This window comes from Schistocerca serialis, chromosome 1 (assembly GCF_023864345.2).
Source record: "Schistocerca serialis cubense isolate TAMUIC-IGC-003099 chromosome 1, iqSchSeri2.2, whole genome shotgun sequence".
NCBI lineage: Eukaryota > Metazoa > Arthropoda > Insecta > Orthoptera > Acrididae > Schistocerca > Schistocerca serialis.
The window spans coordinates 848,447,307-848,465,073 of record NC_064638.1 but is presented as its reverse complement, the minus strand read 5'-3'; the positions used below and the strand labels follow the sequence as shown (position 1 = coordinate 848,465,073).

General features: G+C 43.8%; 1 protein-coding gene and 1 non-coding gene across 2 annotated transcripts in view; both read left to right on the top strand.

Moving 5' to 3' along the window:
* The window catches only part of LOC126485106 (beta-1,3-glucan-binding protein-like), a 295,917-nt gene that overhangs the window by 256,041 nt on the left and 22,109 nt on the right, over positions 1-17,767 (top strand). The window contains exons 3-4 of the mRNA XM_050108735.1: positions 101-228; positions 6,842-7,037. Coding sequence (XP_049964692.1) covers positions 101-228; positions 6,842-7,037 — 324 coding nt within the window. The remainder of the gene's footprint in view (positions 1-100; positions 229-6,841; positions 7,038-17,767) is intronic.
* On the top strand, positions 3,077-3,151 carry Trnas-cga (transfer RNA serine (anticodon CGA)). Its single transcript has one exon. It is a non-coding gene; the product is annotated as a tRNA-Ser (tRNA).

Genomic DNA, 17,767 nt, shown 5'->3' with positions numbered 1-17,767 from the left:
CTTCCACGTTGCTGCTTTGAATATACGCTGGGTGATTTAAATTTTCCTATACCTCTGAACTTTGGTGGAGAGTCATATGCTTGTGGTGGTGTGTGTGCAGGAAGGCCGGCAGCGACATCGTGACGCCACTACAGTCGGCGCGCATCCGCACCATCAAGTCCTTCTCCTTCCGCTACGGCCGCATCGAGGTGCGCGCCAAGATGCCCCGCGGCGACTGGCTCTGGCCCGGTGAGTAGCCTGCCGCTGCCACACTGGCGCCGGCAACAGCTTTAAAGACGGCTTTATACACGCAACTAAAGTGACACCATTCGGCCGCCACTCGAGTGGCGTCACCGAAGTTCGTGTCGGAACACCCAGATTCCTGAGACGCCAGTTTTAGCCACGTCGCTAAAAGTTACCACAGAGGAATCTTATTCGACTGCCACCTCGTGGCTGAATTTCGGAGCGCTACCGTTGTATCCACTTTCCTTGTTGGTTAAACACCGAGTAAGGAACGAACTAAAGTTTCTGGTGACAATATAGCTGGCAGTGGGTTTTAATATGGAAATATGAAATTTTTGGAAACATTATCAGCTATCTTTAAATTTCTCATTTAGAGGTTAAAAACAGTTTTGATCTCAAGTTTTTATTTTTATTGGGGTGACCGGTTTCGATTCTATTTAAGAGAGCATACTTTTAGCTGATCTTAAATCAAGTAACCTTTATAGTTTATATTTTATTATGAATAATCATTTATAATGATGTTACGATGTAATTTAACTATAACGCACTTTCTAATCTACTTCTTGTGCTTACCTAATCATAGATGTCTTTCTGATTGGCTAGCAATGATGTCACACTCAGGGCGGTGGGCGTGACGAAGCGAATTTAATAACCATTCCCTCCTTGTCCCATTAGCAGTTATTCCAGCGTCGAGGGTCGGCGCAACTTGCTCCACGGAGCCCACCCACCGTTTTTGGCATATTTATTTACTAGTTCTACATTTTGTTATGTATACTTACTATTATAACGTTCCCTATATCTGGTAATATATTTTTTAGGGGCTGAATCTGGTTCTTAAATAGAATCGAAACCAGTCACTCCAATAAAAATTAAAAGTTGCGATCAAGACTGTTTTTAATATTTAAAAAGGAAATATGAATATCCAACCGCAAAATGCACTGAGGTGACAAAGTCATGGGATGGGGATATGTACATATACAGATGGCGGTGGTATAGCGTACACAAAATATAAAAGGGCAGTGCTGTCATTTGTACCCAGATGATTCATGTGAAAAGGTTTCCGACGTATGACCGCAGACGTGAATTAATAGACTTTGCACGCGGAATGGTAGTTGCAGCTAGACGCGTGGGACATTCCATTTCGTAAATCGTTAGGGAACTCAGTATTCCGAAATCCACAGTGTCAAGTGTGTGCCGAGATCACCAAATTTCAGGCATTACGTCTCACCACGGACAACGTAGTAGCCGACGGCCTTCGCTTAACGACAGAGAGCAGCAGCGTTTTCGTAGAACTGTCAACGCTAACAAACAACAGTGCGTGAAATTAAGGCAGAAATCAATATGGGACGTACTTATCCGTTAGGACAGTGCTGCGAAATTTGGCGTCAATGGACTACGGCAGGAGCCGACCGATGCGAGTGCGTTTGCTAACAGCACGACATCGCTTGCGGCGCCTCCTGGGCTCGAAACTATATGGATTGGGCCCTGGACGACTGGGTAACCGTGGCCTGGTCAGATAAGTCCCGATTTCTCCTGGTAACAGCTGATGCTAGCGTTCGAGTGTGGCGCCCATTCCATGAAGACACGGACGCAAGTTGCCAAGAAGGCAAGTCGTTGGTGGATCCTTAATGGTGTTGGCTTTATTCAAATGGAATGGACTGGGTGCTCTGGTCCAACTGAACCGATCATTGATTGGAAATGTTTATGTTCTGCTATTTTGAGACCATATGCAGCCATTCATGGACTTTATGTTCCCAAGCAAAGATGGAATTTTTGTGGATGACAATACGGCATGTCACCTGGCCACAGTTGCCCGGGATTGGCTTGAAGAACATTCGAGCGAATAATTTGGCCACCAAGATCGCCCGACATGAATCCCATCGAACATTTATGCGACATAATCGAAAGATCAGTTTGTGTACAAAATCCTGCACCGACAATACTTCCCTAATTATGGACGGCTATAGAGGCACATGACTCATTATTTCTGTACGGCACTTCCAAAGACTTGTTGAGCCCATGTCACATCGAGTTACTGCACTACCCCAAACAAAAGGATGCCCGGCACGACATAAGGAGATATCCCATGACCTTTGTCACCTCAGTGTATATATTACAGGATATTTTTTGTGCACCGGCACAGGACGTAACTCTAAAATTTGGTACGCATTATTGAAAACGATGCCACTAGAGTCTTGACAGGTGCATGTGGAAATGGCTGCATCAGCACTTCTGCTGTATCACCCCCCCCCCCCCCCCCCTGCTGCTTGCTGCGTCACTTTTGTTGCATGTGGAAACCACAGACTTAACTGCTTCGCGCTGGTCACGAGATGTGTGTGTGCTGAATCTTTTAAATTCTTACCACTGTCACTACTGTTGATACAGGTAGGTGCATTCAATAATGCAACACTACCCTTTGTAATAATTACTGGTGTATCAAAAAGTACCTCAAGATACCTGCTCCTACGTTACGTAACTAATTACCAGTGATAATGTTTTGACTCAATGTCGAAGCTGCCTGAGTTTCATTTTCATGTAAAATTCTACATCTACTTGATCTACCACTAAGGGAGGTTTCGACTTCTTCTTCACTTCCACTCTTATGCTTTTACTCCAGTTCCTTAGTCATTCCTGATAGACTTATAGCCATGAAGGTGAGGTGGTGGAGTGAGGGTAGTGCACTTCGTTGACCGGAACATGTTAAGGTTGAAAACGGCTATAATGATTCTAGAATGAGATTTTCACTCTGCAGCGGAGTGTGCGCTGATATGAAACTTCCTGGCAGATTAAAACTGTGTAGGTAGGAGACGAGGTACTGGCAGAAGTAAAGCTGTGAGTACCGGGCGTGAGTCGTGCTTCGGTAGCTCAGTTGGTAGAGCACTTGCCCGCGAAAGGCAAAGGTCCCGAGTTCGAGTCTCGGTCGGGGACACAGTTTTAATCTGCCAGGAAGTTTCATATCAGCGCACACTCCGCTGCAGAGTGAAAATCTCATTCTGGAAACATCCCCCAGGCTGTGGCTAAGCCATGTCTCCGCAATATCCTTTCTTTCAGGAGTGCTAGTTCTGCAAGTTTCGCAGGAGAGCTTCTGTAAAGTTTGGAAGGTAGGAGACGAGGTACTGGCAGAAGTAAAGCTGTGAGTACCGGGCGTGAGTCGTGCTTCGGTAGCTCAGTTGGTAGAGCACTTGCCCGCGAAAGGCAAAGGTCCCGAGTTCGAGTCTCGGTCGGGCACACAGTTTTAATCTGCCAGGAAGTTTTATAATGATTCTATCTGTACTTTTGGGCTGGTGGAAGTAGGTCTACTGGAAACTTGAATATTGGTTTTATGTAGACCTAGACACACAATTAAGTGAAACGAAGGAAGGAGATAGAAATAGGATCTTTTCAGTTTTCCTAGGCCCATTTGCCAACTAGTCAAACAGTCATTGCACATTTCTTAAATGGAATGCGTAACCTGTGGTACATTTTTAAGGAGAGAAACTTTGGTGTGTGTATTGTCACAACTCAAGGCAGAAACTCAGCTATTTTTCTTGTTATTAATAACTGCAGCGTTAGTGTGACGGTGAGAACGCGATAGTTAAAAATAAATTCCTTTGTATAAGCAATAATGACGTAAGAACAGAGACAGAGGTGCACTGGAGGTAGGCAGGCAAGTTATACGCTATGTATGCATGGGAGACTTACTGTTGTTCTCCAATTTACTCTCCCTGTTTCAGATTTGTTTCATTCAAACCAAAAGGATAGCTAGATTAGGCACCAAAGATGAACCAGAATGGAGGTGTGGGATATTATGTGGTCCACTAAAAGGACTTGTGAAAGAATATTATGGTTCAGGTTCCCGACGACGACGAGGCCATTAGAGACAGAGCACGGCTTCGGATTGGAGGATGGATGGGGAAGGAAATCAGCTGTGCCCTTTCATAGGAACCTTTCTCGCGTTTGCCTGTAGCGATTTAGGGAAACCACAGGGAAACCTGAATCAGGATGGCCGAAGGTGATCGGAACTGGCATCCTCTCGTATACCAGTCCAGTGGGCTAACCACTGTACCATCTCTCTCTTGAATGAGAGTAGATTGCTGCAGCTTATATGTGAAAAATGTACCGTAAACCTTTTTCAGACGCTTAACAACTAATGAAAGCACGTATCGTTATATCACGCTGGGTAGTGCGAGAGCACATACTTCCAATGGGTTTATAACAGTATGATAAAGTGTTCCTGGTGATGGGAACTATGGTGTTAGAAACTTTGATTTGATGATGGAAGACTACTGTAATAATACGTACTACAGTCATTACTCCACACACTCTTGCTTTTATATCATGCAGATGCTCTTGATATAGCTCATGAGGACTTGCAGAACTGCAACGTCGATTGTACTGAGAGTTCACATAAGCCAATAAACGCAGCCTCGGATCATCACAAAAATTTAGCATTTTCGGATCAACCTCTCCATCATGGAACCGAGCGAGGTGGCGCAGTGGTGATAGCAGAATGGACTCGCATTCTGGAGGACAAAGATCCATGTCCGCCTTTGGCTAGACGTAAGTTTTCCATGGTTTCCTAAATCACTTCATACATGTACCAGGATGGTTCCTTTAATGAGGTACTGCTGATTTCCTTCCCCCTCCTTAACAAAAAAAATTTCGAAAGTTATATTAATACCTTCAGCTGTTGACGGGCGTTGATATATATCAGCGGGGACAGGTGAAAATGTGTGCCCCGACCGGGACTCGAACCCGGGATCTCCTGCTTACATGGCAGACGCTCTATCCATTTTTTTTTTTTTTAGATCTCATTTTGTTCGTTTTCGTTCGTTGTATCTGCTCTGGGCGGACGTCGAAAGACACCCGTTTCTGTTCGTTGTTGATCCATTAACTCAGTTTTTGTTTTATTACAGAGGGCAGCTAGCCCTCTGACCGAACACGCTGAGCTACCGTGCCGGCATAAACTTTTCACTCGAGGGAAGACTTGAACCAAGGACCTCTTGTTCCGCAGCTGCTCACGCTAACCACGGGACCACGGCGCTCCTGTTACCATCTGAGCCACGGAGGGCACACAGGATAGTGCGACTGCAGGGACTATCTCGCGCACGCCTCCCATGAGACCCACATTCCCACCTTGTATGTCCACACACTGCATTCGTAGTGTCCCACACTCATTACAACCAAGTCACGTAGCTGCGTACGAACACAAAGTGAAACGATACAAAGTGACGCTAGTGCACCAGCGGTTCAATTCCGATACTTTTGATCAATGTCGGTACTGAAACTAGCTATTGCAGTGTGCGCATAATGGGAGAAGGAAGGAAGAAAGATTAGGATTTAACGTCCCGTCGACGACGAGATCATTGGAGCTCGAGCTCGAATTGTTTATATACTTATATGGATATGGTGTCTCTTCTTTCGGACATGTCCGAAAGAACAGACACCATATTCATGTAAGTATATAGTTCTGGCAATATCGGCCATGACCTTCTTCTTCTATGCGGATGCACACATATTCCCCGAACTCTTATGGGACTTCGAAAGAATATCTTCCACCAATAATGAGTGTGTTGGGGTGGGACACTACGAATGTAGTGTGTGGAGGTACAAGGTGGGAATGTGGGTCTCACTGGAGGCGTGCGCGAGATAGTCCCCGCAGTCGCGCTATCCTCTGTGCCCTCGGTGGCTCCGATGGATGCCGGCACGGTAACTCAGCGTGTTTGGTCAGTGGGCTAGCTGCCCTCTGTAATAAAAAAAAAACTGAGTTAATGGATCAACAGCGAACTGACATGGGTGTCTTTCGACGTCCGCCCCGAGCAGATACAACGAACGAAAACGAACAAAATGAGATTAAAAAAAAAAGATGGATAGAGCGTCTGCCATATAAGCAGGAGATCCCGGTTTCGAGTCCCGATCGGGGCACACATTTTCACCTCTCCCCGTTGATATATATCAACGCCCGTGAACAGCTGAAGGTATTAATGTAATTCTAATTTCGTTCTAGACAGCTGCAGGTCATCAATGGTGCCTGTACTTTCGGACATGTCCGAAAGAAGAGACACCATATCCATGTAAGTATAAAAACAATTCGAGCTCGAGCTCCAATGATCGCGTCATTAACGGGACGTTAAATCCTAATCTTTCTTCCTTCCTTCTCCCATCATGCGCAGACTGCAATAGCCAGTTTCAGTACCGATATTGATCAAAAGTATCGGAATTTAACTGCTGGTGCACTAGCGTCACTTTGTATCGTTTCACTCTGTGTTCGTACACAGCTATGTGAGCAGATGCATCTGAGTCACGAGTCAGAAGAGCTAAGTGGCCCTACGATGTTCCCTAATTTCTTTAAAGTGCATTCCTAGCAAGTATAGTCAGTCACGCTTGAAAGGAATACGCCACTAGCAAGTCCGAGAAAAGGGCCGGGAGCAGGTAGGGCGACTTGCCTATGCGATATCGGGCCCCTCGCTATGCCGCATGCTCTGCTCGCGCCGTACTTGAGACAACCTGTAGTATACAGTTACCCACCTGACAAGTGTCAAGTGTGTATAACCCGAGTAACGTACAACCAGAAGTCCGGCAGCAGGGTGGGAGCCGGACGGTGAAAGTGAAGTGTACGATGTGCTCGTGTGTGCCGCAGCTATCTGGCTGAAGCCGGCGCGCAACGAGTACGGCGGGTGGCCGGCGTCCGGCGAGATCGACCTGGTGGAGTGCCGCAGCAACCGCAAGCTCACCACCGCCGCGGGCGCCTCCATGGGCGTCGACCACGTGGGCGCCACGCTGCACTTCGGGCCCAACTCTTCCTACAACGTCTGGAGGCAGACACACTGGATGGCGTCAGTATTACTCTCTTTTGTTCTCTCCTCTTTTTCGATATGTCTATATTTGTCTTCCAGGGGGCACACTGGAATGCATTCAATTACCTTACTTCGTGAACAAATAGATTATCTGTGGGCTATGTTTTCCGTCCATTCACTTGTAACCTTCCTCTTACTAATCGGCCTATCCTGATTGCAATATAAAATATGACCGTGGATCGCGTGTATGCCTAATTGATTTTTTCTGATTGTATAAGGCTATCTTTCTCGAAGAAGTGATACCGATAAGTAGGAGGACAGTGTACAGCCGACCCTTCTGATGGAAAGTCTACTAAAAATAAAGTAAGTAATAGTTTGGAAAATGAAAGTTATCTTGTGCATTCACTCACGAACAACACTAGACAGAAAGGTGTATCACTGATTATGAATTCAAAAGTTACACTAATGAACGAAAAGGAAGTAATTAACGGTCGCCAGCCCAGTAGGGCAATTTACATCCAAATTCCTGTACAAGATGATGGGAAGAAAAAACATGTACTATTAAACACTGACGTGGCAACTAAAGGTTGCCACGTTTTTTTTAAATTTTTTTTACACTAATTTTAAGTGAGTATGTAATGATAAAGAAAAATGAGAAGACACTCTTACTTTATGTTTTGCATTAAATTTTGAAAAAGGCAATCGAGTAATGATTTGAAAATATGCAATTAAACTGTATGTTAGTACTGAAATTCATTACGTGAACAATGACTTTCAGTGACCTCAGCACGTCTTCAAAGAAATTTAGAAAAAAAGCAAGCACTTTTTACTTTGCCATTACTTATTTTGCAAATTGGATTTCATATTATTGTCTGAACAACTGAGTTTCTTTACTGACTTGAACAGAGTTAAATACTAGAATACGTACCAAACCAAACAGCCAAGTGCGCCAGGCTATATGTAAAATAAATAAAACTTCCGCACTCTTAATTTGTGCATTTCTTTAGATTTGAATTTTCTTCCAGTGATTGTTTCTCAAACTTGAAAAATGAAATTGCTTTACTGAAGCCTCTGTCGTACAACAGTTAATTGAAAGTAGACTGGGGCTAAAATTTTTAAAAAGAGAAATTATTCATTAATAAACCGGCTGTAACTATTCAATTTGTTTCTTATGACACTCAGTTAGCATATTAGAAAAAAAAGGAACAAGGATCCTGCTTGGTAACAATGTCTGGGGGCAATGAGGACACAATCACCCTGAGTTTAGCTGATTATTATTTAAATAAATCTTATCAATCAAATCACATGCAGTTGTGGTGCTGGGTTAGCCGTTAATACCTTCTACCAATGAACAGTCTTACTTCAGTGCTGTGCATACGACGAAACTCGAAGCCGGCGAAGTAACTGTGTTGCTGGAACTGCTGCTGTTGTTGAAGACGGTAGCATATTGTGGAGGCATGGCTAATTATAGGAACGGGCAATCGTAATTAATGCAGCCTCTTCCGCCCGTCCACTGCCCGTACTCCTGCTTTAGACATCTGGCCGGCGCGCGTATATGTTGCCGCCGAAAATGGTACTCTCTACTGCGAAAGCGTTAACACCACACTTCCGCACACTACAAGCGCTGGAACCCGTCTCTCGCTCTCTCCGCGCACTCTGCGCAACAGCTCCCTACCCAAAGATTTTACAACGCTAAGCACTGCTATTATCGTTGCTAGACGATACAAATAATAATTCCTTTGGCTTTTTCCCAGATCTTATAAGTTTCACAGTAAAACCCAGATAAATACAATGAAACGCCAACAGACTTCTACCTAAATGTACACATACAGTGAAGCAATGCCCTTGCTTATTAAAAGAAAGCATTTAAATTACAAATATTTACATATACTTCAGCAAAAAAAAAAAAAAAATGTATCAGTAGCAGGTGCCATGCATCCTGCAGTCTTGGTGTTACACACTCCTTCACTCGAATTTAATGTAAAGGTGATAACTATTACAGTTCAATTGTATTTGGGGAAGTTCTGGACAGTGTAGCAAACTGGACGTTTTTCCAAGTTGAGTGTAGAAACAGCGTCATTTTCATGATTTCAGGGACCGAGAGTTAATGAGTGCATCCCATCATACATGTTTCCGACTATTGTTCCGTAGCTTAATGAATTTCGTGGCTGAAGTCAATGTTTCGTCACCATATACAGATGACTTCTTCAAAATGGGTTGCAGGTTCTATGAAAGTTCGATTCACAACCTGACTTGCTACTGAGTCAATAGTGAGCCACGATGTTAACTGGACCTTCATAAACACTGTGACTTATTCGCAGATCGGAAAGAAAATTTGCGTTTCTCGAAGAAATTTAGTCAGCCACGGCACAATAGCCCGGAATATTTTGATACTTGACACTTCCGGCCGAGAACATTTACATATTTCATTATGGACTCTTAACGATCTCTTCCAACAGCAACTTTCTTCTATTTTTAATTTCCGGGCATCCATTACTGTAAAACATGTCTTGATACTTCAGAGCCGCGCGGGATTAGCCGAGCGGCCTTAGGCGCTGCAGACGTAGACTGTGCGGCTGGTCTCGGCGGAGGTTCGAGTCCTCCCTCGAGCATGGGTGTGTGTGTTTGTCCTTAGGATAATTTAGGTTAAGTAGTGTGTAAGCTTAGGGACTGATGACCTTAGCAGTTAAGTCCCATAAGATTTCACACACATTTTTGAAGATACTTCAGAAGTTGATAGAGACTCATTCAATTTCAAACAAGATTAGCTTTCCAACTGCCTTTGAAAATGTGACCGATATAATCAACAATTTCAAGAGTGATGAAAGCTACTGTACTTGCTTAATGAATAAGAGAAGATACGTGTTTGTTTTTGTGGCCTGTAAGCAATTAAAAGAACAGTATTTGTTTAGGACACCTTTTACTACTATAATAGATATTATGACCTAAAACGTTTTAATTTTATTTTAATGCATCGTCAGTTGTGACTGCAAAATTGCTTTTTCACCCTCAGTTTTGTTGAAAGAGATAGAAAACAGCTACTGTTCTTCGTGTTGCCTCTCCTTAGAGGCCTAACAACTTCTGTGGTTCCATATTTAAATTTGGTTTGCACAATTATAACGTATTTTCAGCAGTGCAACACCACCACAAACTTTCATACAGCGTTGTACAATGCTGGGAGTGACGAAAGTGTCTTGGGGTACAAATATGTGCGCTGGAAGCATATGACATGCGAGATCACTGAAAGAGTTAACATGAAGCACAGAGACTTTTAGGTTACATTTAAAATAAATGAAATAATATATAACTTTGGTGAAACAATTTTAGTCGATGTTTGATAACTATAGACCCAAGCATTGCTGGAACCAGTCTGTCCTTTCAATCTACACTTTCAAACAACTCAGATTTCTGCAGCACATCTCTTCCACTCTACTTGTCACCTCTTTCTCATTTTCCTTTCCAGATCTTTCCAGACACTTCTTCTACAGACCTATCCAATGACGAGAAAAGCCTTCCCCAGATTCATTTTGGTGCCCCTGGAGCTGCCCACTGCAGATATCAGGTCAACGGTTGACCTCCCAGGTCTGAAGCCATCCTGTTCCTTTCTGTTTGGTCTCGATCCTTGTTTGGATTTTGCTCTCCAGGATCTTTTCATATATCTTGGCACAGTGTGGCATCAGTGTGACTCCCCTGTGTTTCCTAAAATCCTTCCCACTCCCTTTCTTGAATATAGGGACAATTTGTGCCCTCTTCCAATCTTCTGGAGTCTTCTTCTCATTCTGCACCAACCACATCACGCGATACAGCCTCTGTTTCCCAATTTTCCATGCTGCCTTCACAATTTCGACACTTTCTTCGTCCACACATGGCGCCTTTCTTCCTTTCATATTGTCAAGTGCCATTTTCCATTTCTTTCAATGTCAGACCCTTTTACCACCAGAGTTTACTTCTTTCACCATTAGCCTATTATCCTCAACTCAAAGTCTGTTCGGATTTAGCAAGTGTTCAAAGTATTCCTTCCACACTATCTTCAGTGTCTCTTTTTTGTTAACCTTTTTGTCACTATTATCCATCATCGTTGCATCCTCTCTCAAACCTCTCCTCTTACTTTTGACCATTCGATATATAAGGGGCGTTCAAAAAGACACGAGCTGGAGCCATAATTACAGGAGGAGGAGGAGGAGATTAGTGTTTAACGTCCCGTCGACAACGAGGTCATTAGAGACGGAGCGCAAGCTCGGGTGAGGGAAGGATGGGGAAGGAAATCGGCCACACCCTATCAAAGAAACCATCCCGGCATTTGCCTGAAGCGATTTAGGGAAATCACGGAAAACCCAAATCAGGATGGCCGGAGACGGGATTGAACCGTCGTCCTCCCGAATGCGAGTCCAGTGTGCTAACCACTGCGCCACCTCGCTCGGTCATAATTACAGAAACCAGTACCTGTATGTTAGACGTATTGACCCTTGCTGTGACACAAGGCGGTGAATGGCTGTCTCATAAAATTCCCGGGGTTGCGATGTTAACCAACTCCGCACATACAGCTGGATGTCGTCATCCGAGGTGAATCGTTTGCCCCTCAGAGCCTTTTTAAGGATCGCATGCTTCCACATACTGGGACTCCATCATCAAAGAGGCGGTCGAAATACGTATAAGCAGTGAGCTAATTAACAGAGACACGGGATTTCACCTGAGCAAAGCCTGGGAACCAGCCTTGTCGGCACTAAGGAACCGTCAGCCACAGATTAGCAACCGCACCGAGTCAACGCAGATGGGAAGCCTTAGCGCAGATGCCTAAATCGGGCGCCAACACCTCGCGCGCGCGAACGGGGTCCGTCGCTCCCGGCCGCATTTCCCGCGCCGCGGGGCGCTTCCGCAGACCGCGACCCGTTTCTCCAGCAGAGGACTCTGGTATTCGACGCTGTCTACGATTGGTCTTCGATGACGTTATGCCCCGCTGGCGCCTGCGCTGTTCTAGAAAGCCAGCATATAAATTGGCGCGTTTCTCAGCGACGCGACAGTAGCACCTGAAGATGGCGGGCAGTTGTCTCTCTGAAATATTGTGCGGCTTCTACAATATTATCCGGCGTAAGTCCCGAGAACCTATCAAGCAACATCTATTTGCTCTTCATTGACGCCCCCTTGTCACTGTTTGCAACGCAACTGGCAGTGCTGGACGATTGATGCATGCTACTGCTTGCTCTGTATAGTCACGTGACGTGCACGCATGCCCTCTAGCGACGGGCTGTGAGCTTCCAAGCTCTGGTCGGAACCACACCTCAGTTACACACGCCACGATATTACCCTCCTGTCAGCGGTTTGCGCATTCCAGACTCCGGCTCGTTTCTTTTCGAACGCCCCTTATGGTATTTTCTTACTTCCTCTGCTATCTTCATCATCCTAGCCCATTCCTCCATCCACTTTCCTCTCTCCTCTGACACTTTTCTCATTTACCTACTGTATTACTCGAAGACCATTCTGTATTCAACATTATTGACATGTAGATAGATTATAAACGATCTCAACAAAAGAGAACAAGTAGAGTGGAGGAGATGTGATGTAGAAATCTGAGTTGTGTGAAGTGTGGATTGACAGGATGGAATGGTTCCATCAAACAAGTTGTGTGAAACAGGGCAGTGCATAGTCACCTCCCCTCTTCATTGTGGTCTTGGATGAGACAATGACTAAGACGACTGTAAAAACTGGAGAAGACAGGATGAAAGCAATGGTGTTTGATGATGATTTGATGATCTCTGGAAACAATGAGGAGGAGATTCAGGAACAGCTGGATGCTTCGGAACAAGCTGTGAGACAGTATAGAATGAAATTTATTGCGAAGAAATGTGAGATCCTGATTACAAGCAGAATGAGAGATAGACCAACTAGCGGAATAACGATTGGAAGTAAACATTTGAACAAAGTAGAAAGTGTCAAGTACTTGGGAAGTGTGGCAGAGGAAAATGGAAGAAATGAGAAAGAGACCAGTGAACGTGGCAGATAGGCGGAAGCATTCCTGTGGGGTGTTAAGGGCATGGTTGGGAACAAAGACGTCCCTCAGGGAAGCAACGAAGTAATATAAAGAAGTTATTACATCCAGATACTGACCTATGGATCGGAAACATGGGTAATAAAGAAAAGAGGTGTAAGCAGATTACATGCATGTGAAATGAAGTTCCTCTGAAGCAGGATAGGAGTAAGAAGTAGAGACAGGATGAGGAATAAAAAGGTACGAGAAATATTGAAAAAGGAAACCTTACAGAGCAAGATAGAAACAGCAAAGCTTAGATGGTACTGGCACTTTCAGAGCTTGAAAAACAAAAGGATTTCCAAGGACATATATGAAAGGGAGATGCGAAGGAAATGACCAAGAAGGAGACCAAGGGAAAGATGGCTGAAAAATGTGGAAGGAAGTGTTGAAAAGAGAGGTGAGGACTGAACCAGAGTAAACGCAGAAGGATGATTGGAAAACGGGACTAGATGTCGAGGCTTATGTTGCAAACAGATCCTACGTGGGGTTGGAAAGTGCTCAAGATATTTAAGATGATAATTCGAGTAATATACAGCGAAACCACGATTTCCTTAATCAAATTATAACTGATAAAATAAAATTTACAATGAGCACTAGTAATGGTCTGGTAGTTAGCGAAGCGAGTGGGATATAAAAAATGCGTATAACCAAATATTATTTGTTTGTATGAAAACGTTGCTGTGATTCCCGAAAGATTATAGTCTTCAACGATGAGGTCCATTCGCAACTAAGATAAAAGCTTGTTAAAAAAAAGCATACAGATTTCTCTTCGAGAAATTGACATGAACATCAGAAAATATAAATCGGGATCATCGGACTTATTGTTATGTGATTTCCATGGGTCAGCAATTTCTGGAATATACAACCATATGCGAATTTAGACTTTCTCTGTGAATCTAGATGATGAAATCTTCTCGGGTTATCAACCGAGTCAAGGTGTCATTCTGGGGCAAAGTTTCAATAAGTTTTCCACTTGTCGTCTTCAGGCGACTGACAGACTCCGCCTTACGATGACAAGTAGGAAACTTGTTGAAACGTTTCCGCAGACCGACGCCTTGACTCGGCTGATAACCCGAAAAGATTTCATCATACAAAAACATGTTTTAGTTTACGAATCCGAAGATTTATGGTTCGATTCCTCTGGGCCCTGACTTCTCTCCCTGGAGATGCTTTTGTAACTAACAAGGGGACCGCGCCTAATTGACACCACCGATTTCGTCCAAATTTGAGGTATACGCGGGGCTTGGCCAGGAACGGAAGTGACAACAGCGGGAGCTACAGAAAGCTAAGAGCTTAGAGGAAATTGCAGATCGTATGCGGGTCGGGTGCGACATCAGGCATTTATGTTAGCGTAGATTCCACGCAGCGGCTGGCGCAGCGTAAAGAGTACAGAACGGTGATCGGAGGGTCGTTGGATCGACTGCCTTTGGGGAAATATTTTCTTTAATTGTCATTTTTAAAGTTATTTTCGCTGCAAATAAACGGAAATAATGTTCAGTATTTTTCACTTCTTAGTATTTTCATAAATGGTGTGAAAAGAAAAGACAAGTGAAAATTTACGATTGGAAATAAATTTCAGTAAGTGATTATAAGGTGTACACGAGGAGTTCGTGTATAAAATTACATACTTTTATTATTTTACAGTTGATGAATTACAAGTGCTAGGTTGAATCCATAGTAAAAACAGGGAGATCAGCAATTTCCTCGACATCTTTCACACGTTACAATCGCCCCATATTGACAGTTACATGATTATCATGATATTTTAAAAAATTCTATAGGAAAACAAACCTGATTTACAGTCGTAAGAAGTTCTCTCTCATCTCACAATTTGGCAGCGAATGTTGAGGTGGATGTCTGGTTGATGTGCAATGCACTGTATTTGATCCAGTATTCTCTGAGCGTGATTTATTTTTCTCTTTCGAAGAGAAAAGAGCCGTTTTGTGGCTTTCTGATCAAATTCTTTACCTGACGGTAAAAACAGACATCGCATGTTTGCGCTAGCGGAGTGCAATTGGGAGGAGTCTCTTTAATGCTGCTCGATGGCAAGCCTCCTTCACCTTGAAAAATCTCATCGTATAACTGTGAATTTGTTTGTCTTCCTCAGGAGTCAATTACAGATGAAGTTTGTTCTGGAGTACATAGGGCTACGTCACATAAGTCATACGGTTTTTACCCTCCACGCTGCGCTCCAATACTAAACTGGTGATCCCTTGATGCCTCAGAACATGTCCTACCAACCGATTCTTTCTTCTAGTCAAGTTGTGCCACAAATTTCTCTTCTCCCCAATTCTATTCAATACCTCCTCATTAGTTATGTGATCTACCCATCTAATCATCAGCATTCTTCTGTAGCACCACATTTCGAAAGCTATTGTCTTCTTGTCCAAACTATTTATCGTCCATGTTTCACTTCCGTACTTGGCTACACTCCATTCAAATATTTTCAGAAACGACTTCCTGACACTTAAATCTATGCTCGATGTTAACAAAGTTCTCTTCTTCAGAAACGCTTTCCTTGCCATTGCCAGTCTACATTTTATATCCTCTCTACGTACGTTACATTATTTTTTGCGACTGTAGTAATACTCTTATTTACATCATACCCGTTTCGTTTTATTTCAACGTGAACACGTTACTACGCAGTGGAGCCATACACGATGGGCTGATACTCAGCTGTTTATCAGGACGTGTGTTCTACGTTAATATTCGACACGAGAGGGGGAACAATACTGGTAGCTTCCTTAAGGCGAGGTTCATATGCTTTTTAGGATATCTATTTCTTTTGCCTTAATGTTTAACAAACAAACAAATTGTCAGTGATCAGAACAAGCACTCTCAGCGCTATGTTAAAAATAATACGAACCTGTTTGCTTGGTCTTAATGATAATTGCGCTGTTCGTACCTACTGCTGCATCTGCAAGTACAGTAAACGGAGAAATACGAATAAATGACTGGAAAGCTCTGATACCTTTGTGCGTGTTGCGGTTTTCAGTCCGAAGACTGGTTCGATATAAGTCTCTCCGCTTCTCCACTCTGTTCCAGCCTATATGTAATTCAGTCTGCTTGTTGTATTCATCCCTCGGTCTCCCTCTACAATTGTTACTACCCTTCCTCCTCTCCCCCCCCCCCCTCCACTTTCATACACACTCACCTCCATTACCAAACTGACGATTCGTTGCTGTCTCAAGATATCTCCTACAAATCGATCCCGTCATTTTAGTCAAGTTGGACCGTAAATTCCTTTTTCCACAATGTTATTCAGTGCTTGTCTTTTTTTTTTTATCCGATCTGCCAAGCTAATCTTCAGCATTTTCTTGTAGCAACACATTTCAAAAGCTTCTATTCTCTTGTTGTCTTAACAGCTTATCCTCTACATTTCATTTCCGTACAAGGTTGCACTCCAGAATACCTAATGTTAAGATTTGCACTTTAAGATTTACGCTCCATATTAGCAAATTTCTTTTTTTTCAGAAATACTTTGCATGCCACTGCTATCTGCATGTTATACCTTCTCTACTTCAGGCACCATCACTTATTTTCGCTGCACAAATAACAGAGCACACTCACTGCTTTTGGTGTCTAATTTCCTAATCTAAGTTCATCAACAAGTTCCCATTTAGTTCAGCATTCCAATACCCTTATTTCATTTTTGTTATGTTCATATTGTAACCTCTTTTTGAGACTATCCATTCCATTGTGATCATTTAGGAGATCATAAATTCATTAGTTAGCTTGCGTAATTTTTTGGCGCATTTTCGTGACACATAGTGGGAAATTCTATAGCTGATGTAAATGTCACTCGCTGTAAATGTGGCTGTGTAGAACGGTAAAAGTGAAGCACCCATTGTGAGTCGAGGCGTGGCGGAGGTGAGGCTTCTGAAGCGGGAGCAGCGGCGACCGTTACTCAGGTTGCCGCTCGGCTGCGGCTGCCTGTCTGCCGATTAGGTATTTTTGGCTTAATGACCTTTGAGCAAGTCGGACCGAATGCTGCTCCGTCAAGGACGGCGCACCACGCCCGCCGAGGCCAGCTTGCCTGATGGATCGTCGCAGACTGGTGCGCCGCGTGGGCCGATGCCGGAGCACTAGGGCACCGGGCACTGTGTGTTTACCAGCACAGGTCGCGAGGACCGAACCTGTAACAGCATCGGTACTGTACTTCTGAGGGTTCTGAACAAGTTGCAAATAGTGTCAAAATTACTTCTCAGACATTTCACACTGCACTCGTCAAAAGTAGGGATGTGGAACAATAAATAAATGTACCGTAGTAACAGAAGAGCTGGTGTGGAGCCATAGTTAAAATATTGGAATCCCATCTGGGATGATTGTAACTCAAATTATGGTTCTCAATCCACATTAGGGCTCTCAGTGAACTCTACATCTACATCTACATCTACATACATACTCCGCAATCCACCATACGGTGCGTGGCGGAGGGTACCTCGTACCACAACTAGAATCTTCTCTCCCTGTTCCACTCCCAAACAGAACGAAGGAAAAATGACTGCCTATATGCCTCTGTACGAGCCCTAATCTCTCTTATCTTGTCTTTGTGGTCTTTCCGCGAAATGTAAGTTGGCGGCAGTAAAATTGTACTGCAGTAAGCCTCAAATGCTGGTTCTCTAAATTTCCTCAGTAGCGATTCACGAAAAGAACGCTTCCTTTCCTCCAGAGACTCCCACCCGAGTTCCTGAAGCATTTCCGTAACACTCGCGTGATGATCAAACCTACCAGTAACAGA